The sequence below is a fragment of the Dermacentor silvarum genome, chromosome 9 (assembly GCF_013339745.2).
Source record: "Dermacentor silvarum isolate Dsil-2018 chromosome 9, BIME_Dsil_1.4, whole genome shotgun sequence".
In the NCBI taxonomy this organism is placed as follows: domain Eukaryota; kingdom Metazoa; phylum Arthropoda; class Arachnida; order Ixodida; family Ixodidae; genus Dermacentor; species Dermacentor silvarum.
In genome coordinates, this window is record NC_051162.1 from 85663541 (window position 1) to 85684468 (window position 20928).

The following is a 20928-nucleotide window of genomic DNA, read 5'->3' on the forward strand; positions in this document are numbered from 1 at the left end:
TGTGCGTTGTAGGCGTCGAAAGAATCAGTGACGTCATGACCTCCTTAGGGCATATAATGTTCTTTCGGGGGCTTATCCATCTATCTATCAATCTATGATTGTATTTAACTGTTTTCCCGCCAATCTAGGTCACTGTGTAGTCCATGGTCGAAAGGTTAGATCATCGTGGTGCTGTGCTGAGGAAACGGGGTTCGAAACCAACCATCGGACCAACTTGAGTCATTGAGTATGTGGAAGCGTTTGCTATATGTGGGAACCCACGTCACACGGTTTCTTCAAGGACAGCAACCTGACGCTTTAACAGGCTACGTCACAATTAATTCACCGATTATGACCCACTCTTCAATGAACGTCTTTCACGCCAAAACTTTAGCGAGCTGCGCTATGAACGCACTGGGTATGGACCGATCTTCAATGAACCTCTCGTCAACTTGGGTCACTGTGTATGTGCCACTGGTTGTACGGCAGGCGAGGGAACAATTATCAGCTTTCGCACGTGCCGGTGCGCCGCGCTTCTCGCGTCGGAGGCCACGCGCGGACTTCTAGGCAGAGCCACTACATTGCAGCGTGTTTAGAAAGAAGCGTGAGAGAGGAACCGGGCTGCCGCATGATGCGTTTCTCAGCATTCGCGCGCACTGGCGCGCCATGCATTTCGGAGGCCACGCTCAGGCTTCATGGTGGCGGTGCTATATTGACCCTTTTCGCGCAGCAGTTTGTTTTAGAGAAACGAGATGGCAGCTCACGGCGCGCGCCATACCTCTCCTCAGCGACCGCGCACGAATACGAAACCATTACCGCTTCTACCTTGCTTCTGTGCGATCAGCTGTCGGAAATGCAACTGAGTTTTCTCTAACAAACTGTGCTCAAATCATGCTAAATTGAATCATGTGGATTGAAGACGTGTGCAGTAGTTGGCTGCAAAAATAGGGACTGGCATGTTAATGAATAGAATGAATCTGTGTGGACAAGTTCGCGGGCCGCTGCTGCAACTGTCCGAACGTGTTACCAGCGCTTCGTGATGTACCGGTTTCCTCGAGGATACAGAAATTCGCTCATCCGCCAGCCTTGTATCGCTAACCTTCAAAGAAAGGGCTTCATCCCCAGAACGTCGGCAAGAGTACCACTCGTTAAACAATGACAAAGGGAGTAGCGCCGCCTCCTGTCATAGTAAGTTTCGCGCACGTTATCTATACAAATCTGTCCCAAATGGCAGGAAAACTTACGCCCACTCTATCGCCGACGTATCAAGAATAAGTGAATGGACGCACACTTGAATATATGCGCACTGTATACGCACAATAAATGATGGACTACACCTATGGCGCATGAATGGTCGAAGCTGAATGTTTCGTGATGGTCCACAAGAGTAAGCGAGTTACTAGCTGTAAGATATATTTTCTACAAGGTATTACAATGTACAAAACAGCTACGTTTCAAGCCTTGTGTGCAACAAGAACAAATCTATCGGAACTGAGCACACCCGCGAGCGATTAGGCAGAAAATAATAAGATAGTGGCCGCTCCGAGGAACTTCACTGAGTCAGAAACTGACAAGCCACTGCTTCAAAATACTTGCCGAATAAAGAACAAAGAGCAAAAGACACTAATCCTGACTGAATTCATAATCGGAAATCTTGGATAGCTTGGAATACATATTTAGCCCCGCTTTTAGAACAAGCACCATATACGCTGCTTGCGCCGTTTGGACATAGCTTAATCAGTTCCGAAAGCGCTTTTACATGTTCTCTGAAGCTGTGATCAAAGCTTCGTGTCGTCCACCTAGTCACCGTCTACGATATTTCCGAAAACAGAGGTTTTCTAAGCCGCGCCGGCGTCATACACTTCCATTGTAAACAAGGAGGCAACGGAGGCAGTTGAGGCAAGCAATGGACGCGTCACCACGTGATCAAACATGGCAGCGCCCACGGGATCGCCGCGAAAAGGGTCAATAGATGGCGCCGAGTGTTCTTAGGCAAAGCATCATCTCATCATCATCAAGCACAAAAAAGGAGTAGCATCTCACTTACCTCGTTTCGACAATGGCAATACGCTGTGTCGGGATATTGAATAAATGCTAGACTCACTACCGTGGACATTCATTGCAAGATATGGGTTCCGTCGGTCTTTTTTGATTTTTTTTTTTTGTGCGCAGTCTTGCTAATTGAATTCGCTCAGCTTTTACGTCAAATGATGGTGACATAAACTTACGTGTGTTTTAGAGTTGGATTTTGATCATGCAGCTACTAATTCGACCTCCATTAATTCACATTTGGCCCCTCTTTTTGATGTCTTAGCTATACCCCGAGTGAGCCGTCGCTCTGACACTGCAATGTGGGAAGGTAAGCTTTATCCCACTAGAACCAGGTTAGGGTTGTTCGAGTTCTAGCAACCCTAGCCAGCTAAGCGCTCATGTAAAAAGTAGTTTTCTATTCTAGGCCGTGCAATCCAATCTCTTTGGAAGGAATGAACACTATATAACGATCAACAAGTAATAGACAGCGCCAGAATATACACAGGACCAAACGACTTCGTTGATAACGATCAACTTGTGAACTTCAGAACTTTTAATGTATGTGAACTCGTCGGACTATCTTGCAGTTCCGAATGAAGGAGTGAGTGTACCTTGCATATGTAATTTCGATTTCACAGCAATGTAAGCCGAATTCATTAAGAATTCATGGGCGAGAGCACCAGACAGGCATATATAAGTATGTACGAAGCCAGTGCAGTTAGTTACCGCATTCTGAAATGTAATTAAAAGATGTAAATTCGGTTCTTTATGCGCTTCTGGCAAGCACTCGGGAAGCTCAACATTCTTTAAACTTGAATTTGGCGCGCTGGTGTGAAGAACCGAAACCGAAAGTTGTCGAAATTTTGTGTCACCAGAAGCCGCGACCATCGAGGCGCCGTTGTTGCCAACGGCGATGTCTCCCTCTGTGTGGTCAGGGGCAATATGGCTGACCCACAGTTCGAGCCGTTCAAGATCTTTTTCGACCAGATGCCTCAGCATATTAAGGCCCCCGTCAATTGCTACAGGTAAGTGAATAAGTTGACCTCATACAGGGCTTAGAGCGGAGCCTACCGTGCTTCTCCGCACTGCCGGCGCAGCCCGCTTCCTGGGCACGGCTCCCGCTTTCGCATCAGCTCCTTTGGAGGCCGCGACATTGTAAACTAATACCGGGCGTGGATCAGACGTCGAGCACGTTAGCCACTTTTTAGGAGGGAACGGACCGCTTTCGCTTGCTTCGAATGTTTTGACTGCTACGATACCCTTCATTTTGTCAAGCGGTTTGCGAGTGGGCGATATACGCTCAACGGTGCTGTGTATTTTGGATCGTTCATTTCAGTACCGTTACATAAGGACACCTCTACCGTTCAATGATGCGGATAAACCGTACTTTTTGGGCGTTGTGCTGGACTCATATAAACGCAGATGCATCCCGAATGTTCTTAATGAAATGTTCTTAATGAAAGCCGAGTTGATTGTTATTTCTTGTGAAGTCAAGAGTCGTGTGTGTTTGACAGCTCTTCCTCGCCTTTCAGCTGGGATTCACGGTTTAGTGGTTTTGTGGTTGTCCGTCTCGGTCACGTCCAGTGCGGTGACAGTTGCGGCCGGCGTTAATTTTGGACTTTACTCATTTGCACTGCTTTACTTCTGTGGCAGATGTTTTGCTGCCGCCGTCAACTTACGAATTTTCTTTTATGCTGTGTTTATGTAGTACTAGCATTTATTGAGTTTTCTTGGCAGAGTACTCTGTGTTTTGGTTTCAGTTTTGTTTCGTTTTGCTTACACGGTGTTTACGTTTTGCAGCGCGAGTGAAGCACCTTTTTCTTTGCGTTCGTTTTTCTCTTGTTTTAGTTTCGTTTTGCTGGTGATGATACGGTCGGCTGCTTTGTAATGGTAAGGGTTTTGCTCTTTTGTTTCCCTTCTTACTTTAACATTGTGTTTCTGCGCACATCTTGTTTCGCTTTACACTCCCGATACTTCGCAAAGGACTCTCGATAAAAGCAGCTGCATAGAGGGCAACAAATGCTATGGGAAAATATTGGAGCGAAATAGTGTTAGACACCAGTGGTCATCCATGCAGAGCTAGAGTAATTTGGTATCCCACCATATACTGTATATTAAATAACTGTATAAAAGAAAAACTTACAAATGGCTGTGCCATTCCAGTGGGGAGGAGACACAAAAAAAAATGCCCGTGTACTTAGCTTTTTGAAGCACAGTGAACAATCCCATGGGGGTGAAATAAATCCAAGAGCCCTCCACCCGTAGCCTCAGTGTTGTATGGGGCATCAAACCCAATGAGACAAGTGTCTTTGGCAGCTAAAGCACATAGTTTGACTCATTGTGCATAATCATTCATGTTGTTGACAGTGACATTTGTCTACCTGTGGCAAATACACACCCATCAAAGGTTCTTCTCGCCAGCTTTTACACTTGTCAGAGGGGGGCACAAGGCTACAACTAAAACCTGGTGGGCCTGCCTTTACGCACCAAACATTTAATTTTGATTTCTTGGCTCCTCCTTGTTTTTGCAGAGGCTCCGAGCTACAGACATGTCACGTGCATGTTTTATTTTAGAGTACTCCAGGCCGGGGTGGCTGCATTGTGATGTGCGTATACTTAGATTTAGGCCTGCGTTGAGGAACTGGGTTGGTAAAAATGATTCCTCAGTTGCCCACTATGGCATGCGTCATAATCAGATCGAGATTTTGGCAAGAAAAGCCCCAGAATTTAATCACAGCTTTTTTTAGGTAAAAAAAAATCCTAACGTGACAGTAAAGAGGAAAATTAGCTGAGCGGGCTTAATAAATTACATTTCTTGCAATACCCTAAAAAGGCGTGCTTACCTTGAAATCCAGAAAAGGCAGAAAAACGAAAGACTTGTGGCAACGCTGCCTTGATGTTCCTGCACCAACTAGCCGTGACATTGTGGGTTGTGACAACACTTGCTCAGGCATACCGTATTGACTCGTACTTGGCACCCCAGGACATGTTGTCCTCGGTGTTGTCAAGTACGCTGAATATGCAGCATTTCTTAACACCAGTCTGGATGATTAAAAAGAGCTGTAAATTTCTAATATGTTTTCCTTTGCTTCGCAGTTTCTTGGCGTGCGGTTTTAGCTAAACTAGCCTTACAGCGCACGCAACGTCCTTTAGCTCAGTACTTTGCTAGCTTTGTTCATAAATATAGGCCGAGATTCCTTGGTCACGAAGATAGGTCAGTATCTTATTTTGAGCCACATTTTCGAAATTAAAGGGACCCCTTATATTCGAATGAATACGGCATTTAAAATTTTGTCTGCGAAGATGGACTGCAAGGTGTTCTAAAGCGACCAAAACTGAACTTGGCAAGCTTAGAGATAGGTTACTGCACTGCAGTGGCCCGAATACCAGGAAATACTTTGAAATCTGTGACATCACACTAACATGCCGGCACAAGAAGTTTCGGCGTGAAATTCAAATATGAAAAATCACGGCTTTCCTTTGCTTTTCCAGTAATCAACCTCTTATTGCTAAGTTAGAGTTTAGAATAAAATACTTTTTCAGTCTAAACTCACTTAGTTCTTGCACTTTAGTGTTCCTTCAAAATTACTCCTGAAGCACTTGGTGTACATGGTGAAAGTTGACGCATTTTCCTTTGTTGGCCGTCGTCGTTCAGGATAGCCCATGATGTGGACTTTGCCCAAACGGACGAGATGAACAAGATGCAGGCGGCTTGTTCGCCTCCCGAACAGGAGCGCCGCCTGCAGTCACCTGTAGCAGATGGCGCGGACAGGGACTTGGTTGACGCCGTTAATCACGCATGTGCGGTGAGTTTCACGCTGCAATCATGCAGTTACAAAAAAAGCTGTATTTGTTTGTTCACTGGGAATGCTGTTGAGACATTGACATGCCTTGGTGGTCCGATCCATGGACAAACTGGGTTCGGCCGCATGTTTATGGTAAAAACGGCCAAGGACAAACTGAGGTCATTCATAAAATTTATCACATTCTTGTTGACGGTAATGTTCTTGCGTAGTGCGGCAAAGCTTCAGTTTTGCAATAAATGGTTGATATTTTGTATATCTAGGTGCTTAATATAGTGCCTGCAGCTTTTTTTTTGTAAATTCTGTTAGAAAACTTGGCGATTTATCATCAGAATTCAGGATAAGAGTGGCTCGAAAGGGGCAGTTTGCACTTTACAAAGGCAGTTTGTACGCAGTTGTGCACAGTGACCAATCAGTCATCTTTGCACGGGTGTGCATGTTTGTAAAGTTTGTGGTGTTAAGCATATTTCTGAACCTTTGCATAACAAGGCCTATGAGTGTGTCCGCTTTTGTGTCTCATTGAAAATGACACAGTTATCTGTCAACACACAGACATCCAAAGCAAGTGTGTCTCAATGAATCTTTTTTAAATAGTATATATGGTTTTATATTACTTGATAAATGTTTTCTCATTTCAACATCAGAACACGTGATCACAACTGCTTGCTTGCAATTTAAAAGTAATCTTACAGCCATTGCCATGCTAAGTGTAGTGTTGTCTATGTGTATTGAAAGAAAAAAAGTTTGTTGTTCTGTCATTAAATTTCAATGTTTATGTTTGTTACACCTGAGTAGACATGTTTTTGCAGAACATATATATTTTTTTAAAGTCAGAAGTGATACGCGAAAAGAATAAGTAGTATAAACAAAAAGAAAATGAAGGCTAATCTCTCTGAAGGTTTGAGTTCGTACCCGATGACACAAGTTGACAAATCGAGAATTAAAACTGACAACTTCCAGTCTTTGGCACGAGCTTCAAATCTGTCTGTGGGAAAAATTGCCGGCAGGGCCAAACACGTGGACCCCTGTTTTCAGTGTGTAAGCATTTCAAAGGCTGTAAGAGATATCTCTCTTACACCATGTCCTTATGAAGGTGCTTTGTAGCACTTCCTCCATATACCGTAAAACCTTGTTATAATGAAGTGGAAGAGGCAGCAAAAATTACAAGTGGTATTCATTATTGTATGTACACTCGCGAGAAAAAGTATACGGACCAGGGATTGTGTGATAAAGCTGATTTTTTTCTCTGGCTGTGAACGCAACTTGAAACTGAGGACTGCAGTCCAAGCTTGGCATTGCGAGCTTTTTAGTGTATTCATCAATTCCAATTTATGCTTGTTAATTACGAAGAAATTCAGTTTTTTCAGTGACCCTACATATCATGGGTGTACTTCAGTATCAATTGCCATGGGAAATTTATAGGGGTTTTTCACTTTGTTATAATTCATTATTTCAGATATCCAGTTTCGTTGTAACGAAGTTCAACTGTATATTGCTGAATGATATGCATTGCAGCAAGCAATACGATGGAAGATCATAGATGAAATGTTAAAGATGCAGGAAAGTGGCACTTAGATTAGAGCACATACGGGTGTAGTGGATATTTTTGATTGACCAGGAGAATTCATTTATTGTTTCATGATAAATTAAGTATAAAGAGGCTGCATAGAGTTAGTCAATGATCACATCATCTTAAAAATGTGCATGATTTTTCCTGCCAAACAGAGGCATTTAAGAGCTTTATTTTTTCAAGGACAGTCCCAGAATGACATAGGTTTCCAGCCATACTTGTGGATGCCCAATGTCATATTGCTTCGCAAGTTCCACAAACGCGTATTTATGAAACTTCATTATCTGAGTGTTAAATTATTGATGTGCTCACCATTCAGATAACTTTTTCTATCACTTGCTGTACCTTTTTCTTTGCTCTGTCTGAAACTTCTCCATTTTTCTTCTCATCTCTTAATTGGTTGTGCAGTTCTGCTCTTTTTAATGTTCCTGATGTTTGTGTGCCCTTTCCTGCTTATAGCCTAAAATAGGCTAGCAGAAGTGTACATATAAATAAAAATATAGTTGATTTGGGTATGTTGTTTTGTGTAATGTGGATAGCATGTGGTGTTTAAGGTAACACATTACATTATATATGCATAAATTATAATACAAGTAGGAGGTCTGAAGTACTGAGTGGAACCCTTTCTTTGAAAAATCAGTGTGGATGAGCACAAATCAACCAAGCATGTGCCACACCAACGCTAAAGAAAGTGTTTAACAGATAACCAACCTCCTAAATATGATTGTGCAAAACATAGCTAACGCAACCTTTAATAATTATAGACTAACAATCCGCTATTGCATTCGGTGTGTCTTTTCCTCTTCTGTAAAATTCACTGCTCCGGCCATGATTGCAGTGAATGTGATGATCAGTGGAACACCACGATAGTCATTTTGCGTCAGCACTGCATTGTAGCTTTGAGCACTGTCAGAAAATGACAAAAAAACAATGGGAGGGCTGTGAAGACCTGGCAGACAGCATTAGTTTCCCATTAACTCTGCTCACAGTATGTGCATTCAGAAGCTCTTTTTATTGAAAATAATTATTTTGGTAATTGGCCTTCAATATCACATTCCAAACATTTTTCAGAGGACTACTGAAGTGAGATTCTCAACTTGTCAGTTTTTTTTTACCAATTGAAGATACACACCTTCTAGGCTCTAGCCAAAATAGGAAATACTATAAAGCATCAGAGCTCCCTAAATAATTCATTTCAATACTTGCTTTCTTAATCAATCTCGGTTTCGGTATTCAGGAGGTAGGTGCGTCATGATGTACATATGTTTGCACATGATATGTTTGCTCACTCGGTTCTCGTGAGTGCTGCAGTCACGACATGCTTTTGCAGCGAGAAGCTTGCAGAACACTCGTTTATATTTTTTCACTGGCAGTGTTATACTTGCCTTATTGCTACATCAGCAAAGTTAGCACTGTGTCATGATATGATAATAATTGGAAGAAGGCTTATTTTGCACACAATTCACAGGGAATGAAAGAAGGTGGCAGGACAGAGCACCTTCGGTCCTTGTCAATTGCGCATAAAAGAAAGCTTTTTCTGGATGAAAGAGTGTTTGACCAACCAGCCCAAGCAGCTACTCTGTTACAGTTTGTTTGATGAATTTAATGTTGACACGAAAGTCCGGTGTATTGAGACCAATTTTGGTATCAAATCAGGATATCTTACAAGCATCCCCAAACATTGTAATTGCTAAATGTTATACATTTACATGCAGTAAGCGTGTAGTAGAGTTTCTCAAACTACTAAAATTTCCCCTCGAGGCACCATGAAATAGTAGACATTCTCATATTTGATGTTTTTGTAGAGACTTGCATGGAGTCCACAACCTGTGAACTTTGCAAAACCCAGTGAGGAATTCAAAATATGTAATTCAATCTGCAGCTGTGCACTTGTCGTGGTTCTGAAGAGCATGAAATTTAATAAAACAAAATTTTCAATCGGCAGGAAACGTTGGTGCCTGAAAGGGTGATGTGCCAGTACCCCTTTAAAAGCATTTGCAAGGTTCACATGTTCTTTTCAGTTGTCTCGTGAAGAGGCGCTAGCATTGCAAGCGTCTGTGCTCGTAAGTTATGCAGGAAATTTGCCCTACCATGTAGCATTAATCTTCTTTCTTTGCCCTTCTTTTTTTCTTTTCTATTTCCTCTTCTTGCTCCCTCTGCTTTTCCCGACCGGGGTGCCAGATGATGAACGAGCTGTCAGCGAGCAGCCACACGGAGCGCCGGCGGAGAAGACTGCCAGCCATCCCAGCCAACCGAAAACGTGAGTGGCATGTCTCAAAGTGACGCATGCAAAGTGTGTATGCATGCGTCTTGGTTTTCGCTCTCTTACTGAAGCCTAGCAATATGGAAACTTTGTTCATTATACCGTTTTCTCGCGCGCATCACCCGCAACAAAAATATTTTTAATCTAAGAGTAAAGTAGGGGTGTGAGTTTCACCTTGAGGTGTGGCTACATGGCACTGCACGAAGCGACATTTTAAGGCAAGGTTCTTCGCCATTCAAAGTTTTATCTCCAAGGGAACCCCCCCCCCCCCACCCTCTCCCCACCCTGCGTAATGAAGCTCCCTTCTCCCCTTCTTCATGGTCGCCCATTCTTCTCCTTTTTCAGGTCGCGATTTTGCGTTCAGTAGCTAGGACGCAAAAAAACCTTTGCCGTCCAATTTTCCAGACTTTTTGCCATGACCGTGGGTACGAAACTGCATTAATCGAAGCCACCACCGCTGCCATTTTGATTATCTCGCTGCCTCAAACCGGCGCTCTTGCACGCAGATCCGCTGGCAGCAGTAGCCACCACTGCGGCAATGCTAGGCCTAGCTATTGTGACATTTGCTACCAAGCTTTCTGCTGATCGGTGCCGTGTTCTTCATTAAAAGAATTCGCTGCAGTTAGCAATGGCGCTGACTACTCCGCCTCTGTAATCCTCGTCAATGACTTCGAAGCACGGAAAGCACGGCGTGTTGCCTAATGCCAGTTTCCGAAAGTCAGCTTCGCCTCAATACAGCAGTGTGAGTGGGAAGGGGCAATTGTCACGGGACACGGTATGTGTACCTTAATTATACACACGTGCACCTGCCGTCTCCTATCACAGTACCAGCACCGATACCCCTAATAAGTGTGCCGGCAGGCCTTCAGAGCTATTTCGGACGGACCTGTAGTGATTTGTGCTCTTGAGGGCTGTAAAATGCAAGCGTGCATTTTTTCGAACTGGCCGATTTTTTGGATGTTCTTGCACTCCCTAGGGAGTCTGAAACATCGGACATTGATTGTAAAATGGTTTTATTCTCTAAAGATCAAATCCCAGCGCTTCTAAGGGACAAGTCAAAACCCAATTCTCTCTGCAGAATAATTTTGACACCATTCTAAGCCAGGAACAGCATTGAGAGCCACAAGCAGAAGCAGAAGGGTATTTGCATGATGTGACTCTGCACCGAAAGGACAATTCGTGTCGCTGGTAGCAGGAGCAAGGTGCAAGAGCTTACTGGCTAATCTTGCATGCAATACCTGGCCATGCCAGCCACAAGCGTGTCTAGCGAGCACCTGTTCTCAGTGCCCGGTGCAGTTGGTACTAGCTGGAGAGCATGTCAACTTTCGGGACATGTTGAGCGGCTCGATTTCCTCCATGCAGTATTCAGTGATTGAACTTGTATCCATTCTGTTGAACAGCTGTATTGGACTGTTTTTTTTTACAGCATAACCTATTATGGGCTCATTCCAATAGCCGTTTTGGGTCGTGATCATGCCACCGCGTAACCGCTATCGCTGGAAACGCTGAAAAAAGTACCCGATTCCGGGGGCCGGGATCGAACCCGCGGCCACTGCGTTGGAGCTGGATACTCTACCACTGAGCCACGCAAGCGCTTGCTATCGGGCCGCGGAAATACACTATAAGGCCAGCACGCAGGGGGATACAACTCGAGCCTCCGCCAGTACGCAGCATCCGCAGGCGCAGACGATGATATGCGATTCAGACGAGGCGCGCAATCAACGCGCTGCCGAGCCTCCGCCAGGATAATGGCGCCATCTAGTTAAGGTGCCTGCAAATGCAGCGCGCCCGACATGTAAGTTGCAGTTGTAAGGCTTGATTGGGCTCAGCAGACTGCTGTGCAGAGAGCATTACAAGCCGCAGCTCGCTGTCGACGCCGGGCGGACAGTTCACATCGTTCTCGTCAAAACGAGGCTAACAGACTGCTGCGAAGACCCTGTTGTGTGTGATGCCCAAATTAGAGCTACTCTTGAGCCGCTCCACCAGCTTACGCTGTGACTGTGCTGTGTGTGCAGCGCAGGCCTGTGACTTTTTTCTAGGAACAACTATGTGGTAGTACACTAGTTGTGCAATAAGTTTGCTTTTTTGGCCATGTTTTGCAGTACATTTTTTTGTAATTTAACTTGGAAGTATTCGAAAGATATTTAATTTGCACTAAAACTTTAATATTCAAATTCGCTTCGCTCCCAAAATTTTGCTATGCACACAGCACTAACGTTTTTGCATTCCATGAGTGTTGTCATGAAAAAAGACATTTAACCCTTTCAGGGTCTATGACGTACATGTATGTCCTCCGTGAATACCTTCAAAATGGTCAATGACGTACAGTGCTCACGGATAGAAACGCGACAATACGCATGCTTTTGTTTTCACCGTCAGTAGTCTGTGTGACATTGGCGTAATCTTGACTTGTATGCCTAGATCAGAGTCCACATCACCTTTAGTGACCAGATTCGAAGCGACATGACACGGCATTCTCGAGTAATAGCACGTAAGAAGTGTTCTACCCAAAATTTGCCTGTCGCGTTTCAGTCCGTGAGCACTATACATGTTGCTATGTATCAATAGTACATTTAAAGAGCGCGCCTCTTTCGATCATTTCTTTCGCTTGGCATGTGCTGCCACTCGACGGGAACACGTGGAATTTTTTATTAGCGCCGATGCCTCTCCATTTTGTTTATGGCTATTTTTGTTTATGCACGTCGGCTATCGCTCACACATCCGGGTGCGCGCGGCGGCAAGTTTGGGTTTTCTCCTGCAGCGGCTCCCGTTTGTTGTACACGCTAAACAGATGGCTATCTGGTTTCCAACCTCTCAAAGGGTGACTGCTTGTTACTCGAATCATTTATTGCTCACCGTGGTGCGATTACACCTGTTACCGCAGGCATGTATATACACAAACGATGCTGCCGTTTTTGCATTTCCTTTTTTTTGGAGACCACAAAAGCTCTATCGCACCTTGTTGGCGATAACACCACTCACTTCGCAAGGAAACGCGTTACATGTGCGTTGAGTGCAACAAAGCACTGTGGGTGGAGCCATGCTTCAAGGACTACCATACGGTGAAGAACTACAGTCGAACTTCATTAATACATAGTTGGCCGGGAACGACGTTTAGGTACGTACTAAATGATGTATGAATTAACCCCCAATGCCAGTTTAGCGGCTACTTACTGGCCGGAAAAGAACTACGTCACAGTGCTCTCAAACACAGGCACTCAGACAGGCTTTATTTGCGGGTAGGCAGCAAAAAAATGGGTAATCTTTACTTGCCGCAACAACGGCATCTTCGAACTTGATAAGGCCACAAGCCAGTTTGTCCATGAGGCCCGCTCACTATCTAAATTAACAAGCACGGTGTAACGCGTGCACAGGTAAACATGAACACGTCTCGCTCGATGACCACGAAAATTCACTGTCAGAACGCTGGAGTGAGGAGGCGCGGCAGCAGCAGCGAGCATGCTGTCTCTCACTTCAATGCGAACCAGACGTCGAAAGCACAGCGCATACGAAGCTATCGGCACTAGTTGCACTTTGTCTGCAGATCGCTTTGAAGATGAGGCCCGCGGGAGCGCTCACCTTTTCCACGCCACAGATCACTTTCATTATACGGAGCCCACGCGGCTGCCGCTTAAGTAAACCCCCTCTCTTTCTCGCCTCCTTCATGCGTGCGAAATTGAGTCAGCTGACCCTCGCAAACTTCCACTCGCACATACAGCGTATGGCGCGCAGCAAAGATGTTGCCGTGTTTGGACTTTATACGAAACCTCAACGCGATGTCCGAAGGTGGCTGCGGAAATGCGCTTCGCAATAAAATGTGCTTCTGCGCGGTTACTTCTTGGATTCGATGCCGAGTGTGAATTCGCACCTCCTACCAGCGGCTTCCTCGCGTTACCGGGAGCAAAACTGGAAGGCAATGCTTTTGTGCGGGGCAATCGGCAACAGCTGTGTGAGCAGGAAATACATCATGGTGACCATGGTTTAAGTTCACTATCGCTGGCAACTGTCATCCGGGCGTCGCAACTCGGGAATCGAACGTCTGCGCACATGAGATTTTGCTGATTTTGTGCCTGTGCGTATAGATAAGAAACAAAAATAGTACACATTAATTGATTGGTCGACAATGAGCGACTACGGCTTAAGCGGTCAGCCAATACATGGGGTTCAATGGAGGCTGGGTGGGGGAATCTTTGCAACTACGTTTAAACCGCAATTACACATTAAGCGGGTACGTATTAACGAGGTTTGACTGTATAAGTGTAAAGCATGAACATTTTTTACTAAACAAGTAATCTGGTGGCGCTCATTTTTCTACGTTTGTGAACTATGTTTATAAGAATGTGTCTTTTTTTTAAAATTTGTATAAGCTTTCTTTTTCGAATTTATCTTCTTATTCAAGAATAAAGATTGTGTATTTTACAACACAACAGATTTTTTCGTCACTTTACTGTCACCCTAAAAAATTACGATAATTTTTTTTCGAAATAGGTTCTTGCAAAAAATTTAAATCAGCAATAACAATAATCGACCCTGGGGGGTCGGAGTTGGCAAAAAAGTTTGACCCTCAAAGGGTAAAAAGCTAAAGTACTTATGACTGCCACTGCTGAAAATTTACACCTGCAGTGAAGTAGACTAGCTCTATGTTTGTTTGGTTGAGCTCTGCACCACCAGGTGGTGCCACTGACGTGGCCGCTGATACACCATTAATAACTCGGCAATCGACAAATGCTAAAAAGTTGGCAGACAAAATAAAACTCTCAAATGTCCCTTGAGTTTGTAGTCGTTGAGCCTTTTCCCCACTCTTCCCTGACACCCGCAGCGCTGGCAAAGCTGACGCAGCAGCAGCCGAACTCGTTGGCCGACGAGCTTCGGGGCGCGGATCGCGATGGGCCGCAGCAGTCCTCTCTGCCGCCCGAGTCCGGCCCCACCAAGCTGATCAGGCAGGTCTCGGATCGGCTATACCTCGAGATCGACACCTCCGGCGCACAGCCAAAGTCCTGCCTCAGGTACTGTGTGCACCCAATGATCAGTGCTCGGCATTGTACTGTTCATTTACAGTACAATGCCGAATCAAACTCGGGTATCATAAAATATTGGTTGTCTAAATTTTTTCCCTTCATGGTGTCGGCTGATTTTTTTTTCACCCCTTATGTCTGGGCTGTCCAGAGAGCCCACGATGCGGCGCTGGAGCTTGGTCTCCCCGTCCCAACGTGGGTGCGGCCCGCGGCTTCGTCGCCTCCCTGAGATGGGGCAACGGAGCTTCTCAGGACCTTCATTAAAGTTCTTTGTCTGTCTGCCTGTGACCCCTTATGTCGAGAAGTCATTGCGCCGGAATCCAGATCTCGAAATCTCGATTTCGAAGATACCGGGGGAAAGGCAGCATGGCAGTGTCAGCAGCGTTGCTTGCACTCGCTTTCGACCCAGCGGCAGAGTGATTACGCTTGCACCGAGCTTGGTAGCCGAGCCAGACGCTGTGCGGGGCTGCGCACCCCGTTTGTCTTTTCCCATTGTTTCTCACATGCACTTGCTCAGCTGCTCGCTGTCACATCATTGTGACCTCTTCGTTCCCAGTTATGTCATCGCGCTGCCTGCGCACCCTTTTGCTTGATGCTGCTGCGTCTACGTGTCTCACGGTGGGACTCGGCACATTAACCGGCAGTAAACCGAACGTAGTGATATTCCTCCTTTCCTCCTCGCTGCACGGGCCTTTCCTCATTGCTCCTCCTCTCAGTTTTTTCTTTTTGATCATCGCGATCGTGCACTACGATCAAGAACAACTGTCATGGCCCTGGCGCAAGTCACAACAAAATTCTGTAGTGAGTGTCTGCCACGAGCGTCCGCCAGCAGCGCGCGGACGCTCATGTGCTTGTTTCTGCGGAAACGGCATGGACGCATGGAAACGTCCTTTGTGACGGGGACAGCCACAGTTATCTAGCATTGCAAGGGGACAAAGTCTATGGGTATATCCCAATTGAAAAAGAAGACTGTGAACCATGTCCAAAAACGCATGGGGCCAGCTCTGCACAACTGTGTTGCGAAACACAGAGGCCCTGGCCTTGAGAGCCTCGGTGGAAAGGGCCGTTTGACAGGAGACTTGATCCACAATCTCAGCTCCTACTATCGATGAGCTCTCAAAACCCACAAAAGAGACGTGGATGCCACGCAGCGGGCAGTGATGGCCACTTATCACATTACTTCTAATGACAATGTGGCTAACCACACTTCCTGCCCAACAGGCTCCGACTCTTGGTGCAAGCAAAATGCCACAAAGGCTAAGGGTGAGCCTGCTTCTAAACACTGTCGAAAGCTGCCTCCACATGTCTGTGAGGCCTTGCTTCTCATATACGAGCGCCTCTCAGACAAAAAGCTCCTTCAACGATGCCAGCATGGTAAAACGCAGAACAACAATGAAAGCCTGCATCGATGATATGGGCACTGGCACCAAAAGAGCGCCATGCTTCTTTGTTCACAGTCGAGGCTGCTGTGGCAGAAGCAGTACTAAAGTTCAGTGTGGGCAATGCAAGGGCTTCAGTGGACATACTGAGAGAACTGAGTCTCAGTCCAAGCAGACCAAGTCATACCCGCATGACTGAAAAGAATTGGCGACGAGCAGTAGCGTCAGCCAAGAAGCGTGAAGCAGCAGAAAACTTACACCAGTCCTTGAAAAAGTGGCACAAGGGTGCCAAGAGTCAACAAGACTATATGCCTGGCGCATATTAGGCTGTTCCAACTGTAAATACGTAAATAAAGTAGGTCTGCTTGTGTTTCTCAATTTTCTCAGAACATGTTTTTTGGTCACTTTCTTATTTGGTCAGTGATATCTCGTGATCTAGAATAGCTAGAGCTACAATTATTTTTTTATCATAAAGCCCAATCTGTATATTAGATAGTGCTGGGAGCTGAATTTTAATTTCCTGGATATATATTTTTAAATTTTGATTTTGCTTTTCCTTTGTCATAGCCACGCTACAAACACTGAACTTTGATCCTCTGCAGAATGACTAATTTTATTTGATTTAAAACTGTTTCCAGCACTGCACTTACTGTATGTTTTAGTATCTGGTTATGTAATAATATTTGCGTTTTGCTGAGCAGTTTCTTTGCTATTGTCTCCAGAAACAATAGAGTGGCTGCTTGGTCTATTTCCTGAACTAATTGACTTACAAAAAAACTTTTTGCATATTTTTTATTTATTTATTTATTTGATAATACCTCACAGCCCCGTAAGAGGCATAGGGTGAGGGGGGGCATACAGTGCAATTCAATACATTTTATATGAAGATTTTCACAGAGTACAAATTACAGGGAAGTAGAATATTAACAGATAACTACGTGCAAACTATTCGTGCAGGAGTAATATAATACGAATTACAGTCACAATACACAATATAACACAGTCACCATACAATTGCGTCATTATACATTTTGTAGTAAAAAACAAAAAAAATCAGCATAGAAAGTTAAAATCAGAAAATCAGAAAAATCAGCATAGAAAGTTAAAGAAGTCTGAGTAATTTCGTCATATTTGGCCATAAAATACAGAAAATACTTCAACAAGCCACGTCCCCCCTTAAGATCTCATTGCCAAAATTAGAGGCACGCTATGTTTATCTCTCTAAAATATTGGGTGCGCGTTTGAATTCTTTTTTGTTTAGGAGCTCTAATATAATATCTACGTTAGTTATCTATTGTGAACCGATAAAAAGTGGGTGGGGTGCGCATTCGATTCGGGATGTTTTAGAATCGGGGCAAGTACTGATGATAAATCAGCGATGTTTTTCTACTTTTCTTTCTTCGTCTTGTTTAATTCGACTTGCTGGATGATTTGACTGATTTCGTTGGTCCCGTCAGAGTTAAATGAGTGGCAGTCGACTGTAGCAGTCCAACAAGTTCAAACATTGGGAACAAGATGCCATTTTAAGCATGACATTGCCACAGGATGTTCACATCCATCCACTTTTGGTTACACAGGTTATGTGGGAGGAAGCAAATCTATAATTTATGTCCTTTTGTGCAGAAAGCCCAACTGTTGACTGTGCCACCCAAGGCAGCTTGGAAGTGGCCATCGTTGGCGTTTCAGTGTTTCGACTCAATTGCCTCCACATGCTGGATTCAGAAACTCGAATGCCTAACTGCTTCTTGACTACTTGCAACACTTCTTTCTCATTGTCACAGATGACGGTTGTCTATTCAGAGCTATTCTAGTCTCAGCCCAAAAACAAAATGTGATTTCCAAGTCACCATGGCAAGTATCTCAGGCGACTAAGAGTGCGTTTGTTTTCATTGCCTGTGTCAAACTGGAAGCTGCTACCCTAGAATAAACATGCTAGGCAAGCAGCAGTGGTCTTACTTTTCTGAAAACAAAGTTGAGCATCTAGACAAAGAGAATGAGAATGTTAACTTATATGGCAATCTGAAGCTGGTGTTCTCAAATACCCTGTGTACCCTGTATACTCTTGAATATGCAGGATATTCAAGAGTCTGTATCACTGTAGACGTCTTGAACGTGCTTTCCTGTTTGACCCCCCCAGGTTGTACGACAAATCTCTGCTGAGTGGGGCCACAAACAGTGGAAGCCTGAGTCCGGATGACCTGAGGTCAAGATTGAGTCTAGACACGGGTGTCGACAGTGGTAACTCCACAGCTCACTCGCCGGACGGTGCCAAGTCCATATCGCCTGCATGCAATGGTGAGTTGCTGTTTGCATTACCTTTGTCGACTGTCGATAGCTTTGCTGTAAAATCAGGTCGATACAGACCGTATTAAATTATTAAGCGGAATATTACGGGGGGACACATACGCTTGAAAAATAAAATCGCATTTGAAAAAAATGCAGTCGAATCTCGATACAGTAAAAGCTCGATGATACGATCACGGCTAATACGAATTTCTGGATGATACGAATTTTTCTGTGGTCCCGGTCGAGCCCCAGTACTTTGCAATGTGCTAGAGAACGGTTATTACGAATCGATTTTCAGCCTGCGTCGGTTGATACGAATAAACGCCGCCCCACCGACGGCCTCGAAAGAGAACAGCGCGCATTCACGCGCTTTCTCTCCTTCTCTTTTGGTGCGGAGGCGCGGCGCCGGACAGCGCGGACTCCGCGACTGGGCGCGAAGAGTTTGAAGCGGTGGCGCTTCAAGAAATAAATGCTTTTTACGTACATGTGCCTGAGCGAGTTCACCTCTGACTCTTTAATTTAGCTACAGTCGAATCTCGTTAATTCGAACACGCTTATTTCGAACATACCGCGCACCGACAATGCTCTTAGCAGCGCGCCAAATGACGCGGCGGCGCCTCCGACCGGCATTGCTCCGACACCGCCATAGAGCAAAAGCTCAGGAGAGACCCCTCAATGCCGCGCGCGAAGGAACGGGGAAAAAAAAAAAAAAAGAACCCGCGGCGGAAATTTCCCCCTCTCTCAAATTGCAAGGTCACCGTTTCTGCATCGCGCCGGAAAAAGCGTGTACGTGCCGAGTAGAGTGTTCTAGACAACCGTATTCTAGCACACACTAGTGCCGACGTGTCAGCCATGCGGATAAAATGGCAGTGAACCCTTCTCCTCTATTTTCTAGTCACATGTTGACCTTGCACGCTGCGGCAGCAGCGCAGAGGGAAGCAGCGGCGGAGGCACAGTCGGGCCAACGAAACTGCCACGCCCGCAAACGCTCGCTTCCCGATAACGGCAGAAAACGAAACTTCAGGGGGCGGCTAAAATAAGCTGGCGCCAGCACGGCGGCGGGCGTGCACGGAGATGTGCGCACGGAGTCGAAGGTGAGAGAGCTACGAGGGAGTTCAGAGGGAGGGCGAGGGGAGCCACCGAAGCGGCGGAGTTGACGCGGCCAAATCCGTTTCCCTGCCGCCCTCCTCCCTCACCTTCGACGGTCTCCGCGCGCACCCGTGTGCCGGCGCCGCCCGCTCGCTCCCTGAAGCTTCGTTTTCTGTCGTTATCGGGAAGCGACCGTTAGCCGGTGTGGGCAGTTTCGTGGCCCGCGCTTGCTATGCTCTTGCGCGCCGCGATATTTCACGACTAGCACCGTTCGTGCATCGTGCTATGGTGCACGAATACTTCAAAAATACGTCCTTTTAATTCGAACAAATTTTCGGGCCCCTTCGAGTTCGAATTATCGAGATTCGACAGTAGTTTTAATTGTTTCGATGATACGAATTTCGGCTAATACGAATATTTTTCGTGACCCCGTGAGATTCGTATCATCGAGCTTTTACTGTAATTCGAATTCGAAGGGGCCCGAAAGTTTGTTCTAATTAAAAGAAGTTCAAATTAAAGGAAGGACGTATTTTTGAAGTATTCGAGCACCATAGCACGATGCAGGAACGGTGCGAGTCGTGAAATATCATGGCGCGCAAGCGTATAGCGAGCACAACCGTCCACGCTGGCCAACGCTCGGTTCCTGATAACGTGAGAAAGTGAAACTTCAGGAAGCGGACGGTGTCGGCATGGCGACGGGATGGGCGCGCGCGCGTAGACCGTTGAAGGTGAGGGAGGGGGGCGGCAGGAAAGCGGATTTGGCCTTGGCAACTTCGCTGCTTCGGTGGCTCCCTTCGCCCTCTCTCTCGACTCCCTTGCAGCTTCCTTACCTTCGGCTGTCTCTGTGCGCGCCCGCCGCCATGCCAGCGCCGCCGGTACAGCCGGCTCGGCGCAGATTAGCCCGCTCCCTGAAGTTTCGTTTTCTGATGTTAGCGAGCGTTTGCCGGTGTGGGCAGTTTTGTTGGCCGGACTGGGCCTCTGCTGGTGCATTAAGGGTCTCTCCTAAGTTTTTGCTCTATGGCGGTGTCGGAGCAATGCTGGTCGGAGGCGCCGCCATGTTGTTTAGTGTGCTACTGAGAGCATTGTCGGTCTGCGGTATGTTCGAATTAACCGTCGCAAATGCTTTCGCGTTCGAATTACTGAGCGTTTTCGCCCATTGAAATACTTCTATTAGTTCGAATAAACCGGCAGTTCGAATTAAGTGTGTTTGAATTAACGAGATTCGACTGTGTTTATCCTAGCCCAGGGATCTAATAGTCTCCCAACCAATGCCCTGGACGTCAGAAGTGCATACAACTTTCACAACTACTAGTTATTATTCCCGCTACATGAAAGTATGTGCTTATTTCCATCTCATCCAGTCCACCGTTATGCTTTGTTTTGAGTGTATATTTGCAAGCTGGCCTAACCGTGTTGTTTATCACAAGCAGGTTTTCAGTACTTTTGCACTACTTTTGCTGCAGTGGTTTGATGGTTATGGTCGTTCTTCTGCTGAGCACAACGAGGTCACAGG

At 45.7% G+C, this 20928-nt stretch overlaps 1 protein-coding gene across 1 annotated transcript in view; it reads left to right on the top strand.

Moving 5' to 3' along the window:
- The first annotated feature begins 2927 nt into the window (after positions 1–2927).
- Positions 2928–20928, top strand: part of LOC119465355 (JNK-interacting protein 1-like) — a 32891-nt gene continuing 14890 nt past the window's right edge. The window contains exons 1-6 of the mRNA XM_037726143.2: positions 2928–3035; positions 3859–3900; positions 5666–5816; positions 9565–9643; positions 14466–14652; positions 18178–18335. Coding sequence (XP_037582071.1) covers positions 5703–5816; positions 9565–9643; positions 14466–14652; positions 18178–18335 — 538 coding nt within the window. The 5' untranslated portion in view covers positions 2928–3035; positions 3859–3900; positions 5666–5702. The remainder of the gene's footprint in view (positions 3036–3858; positions 3901–5665; positions 5817–9564; positions 9644–14465; positions 14653–18177; positions 18336–20928) is intronic.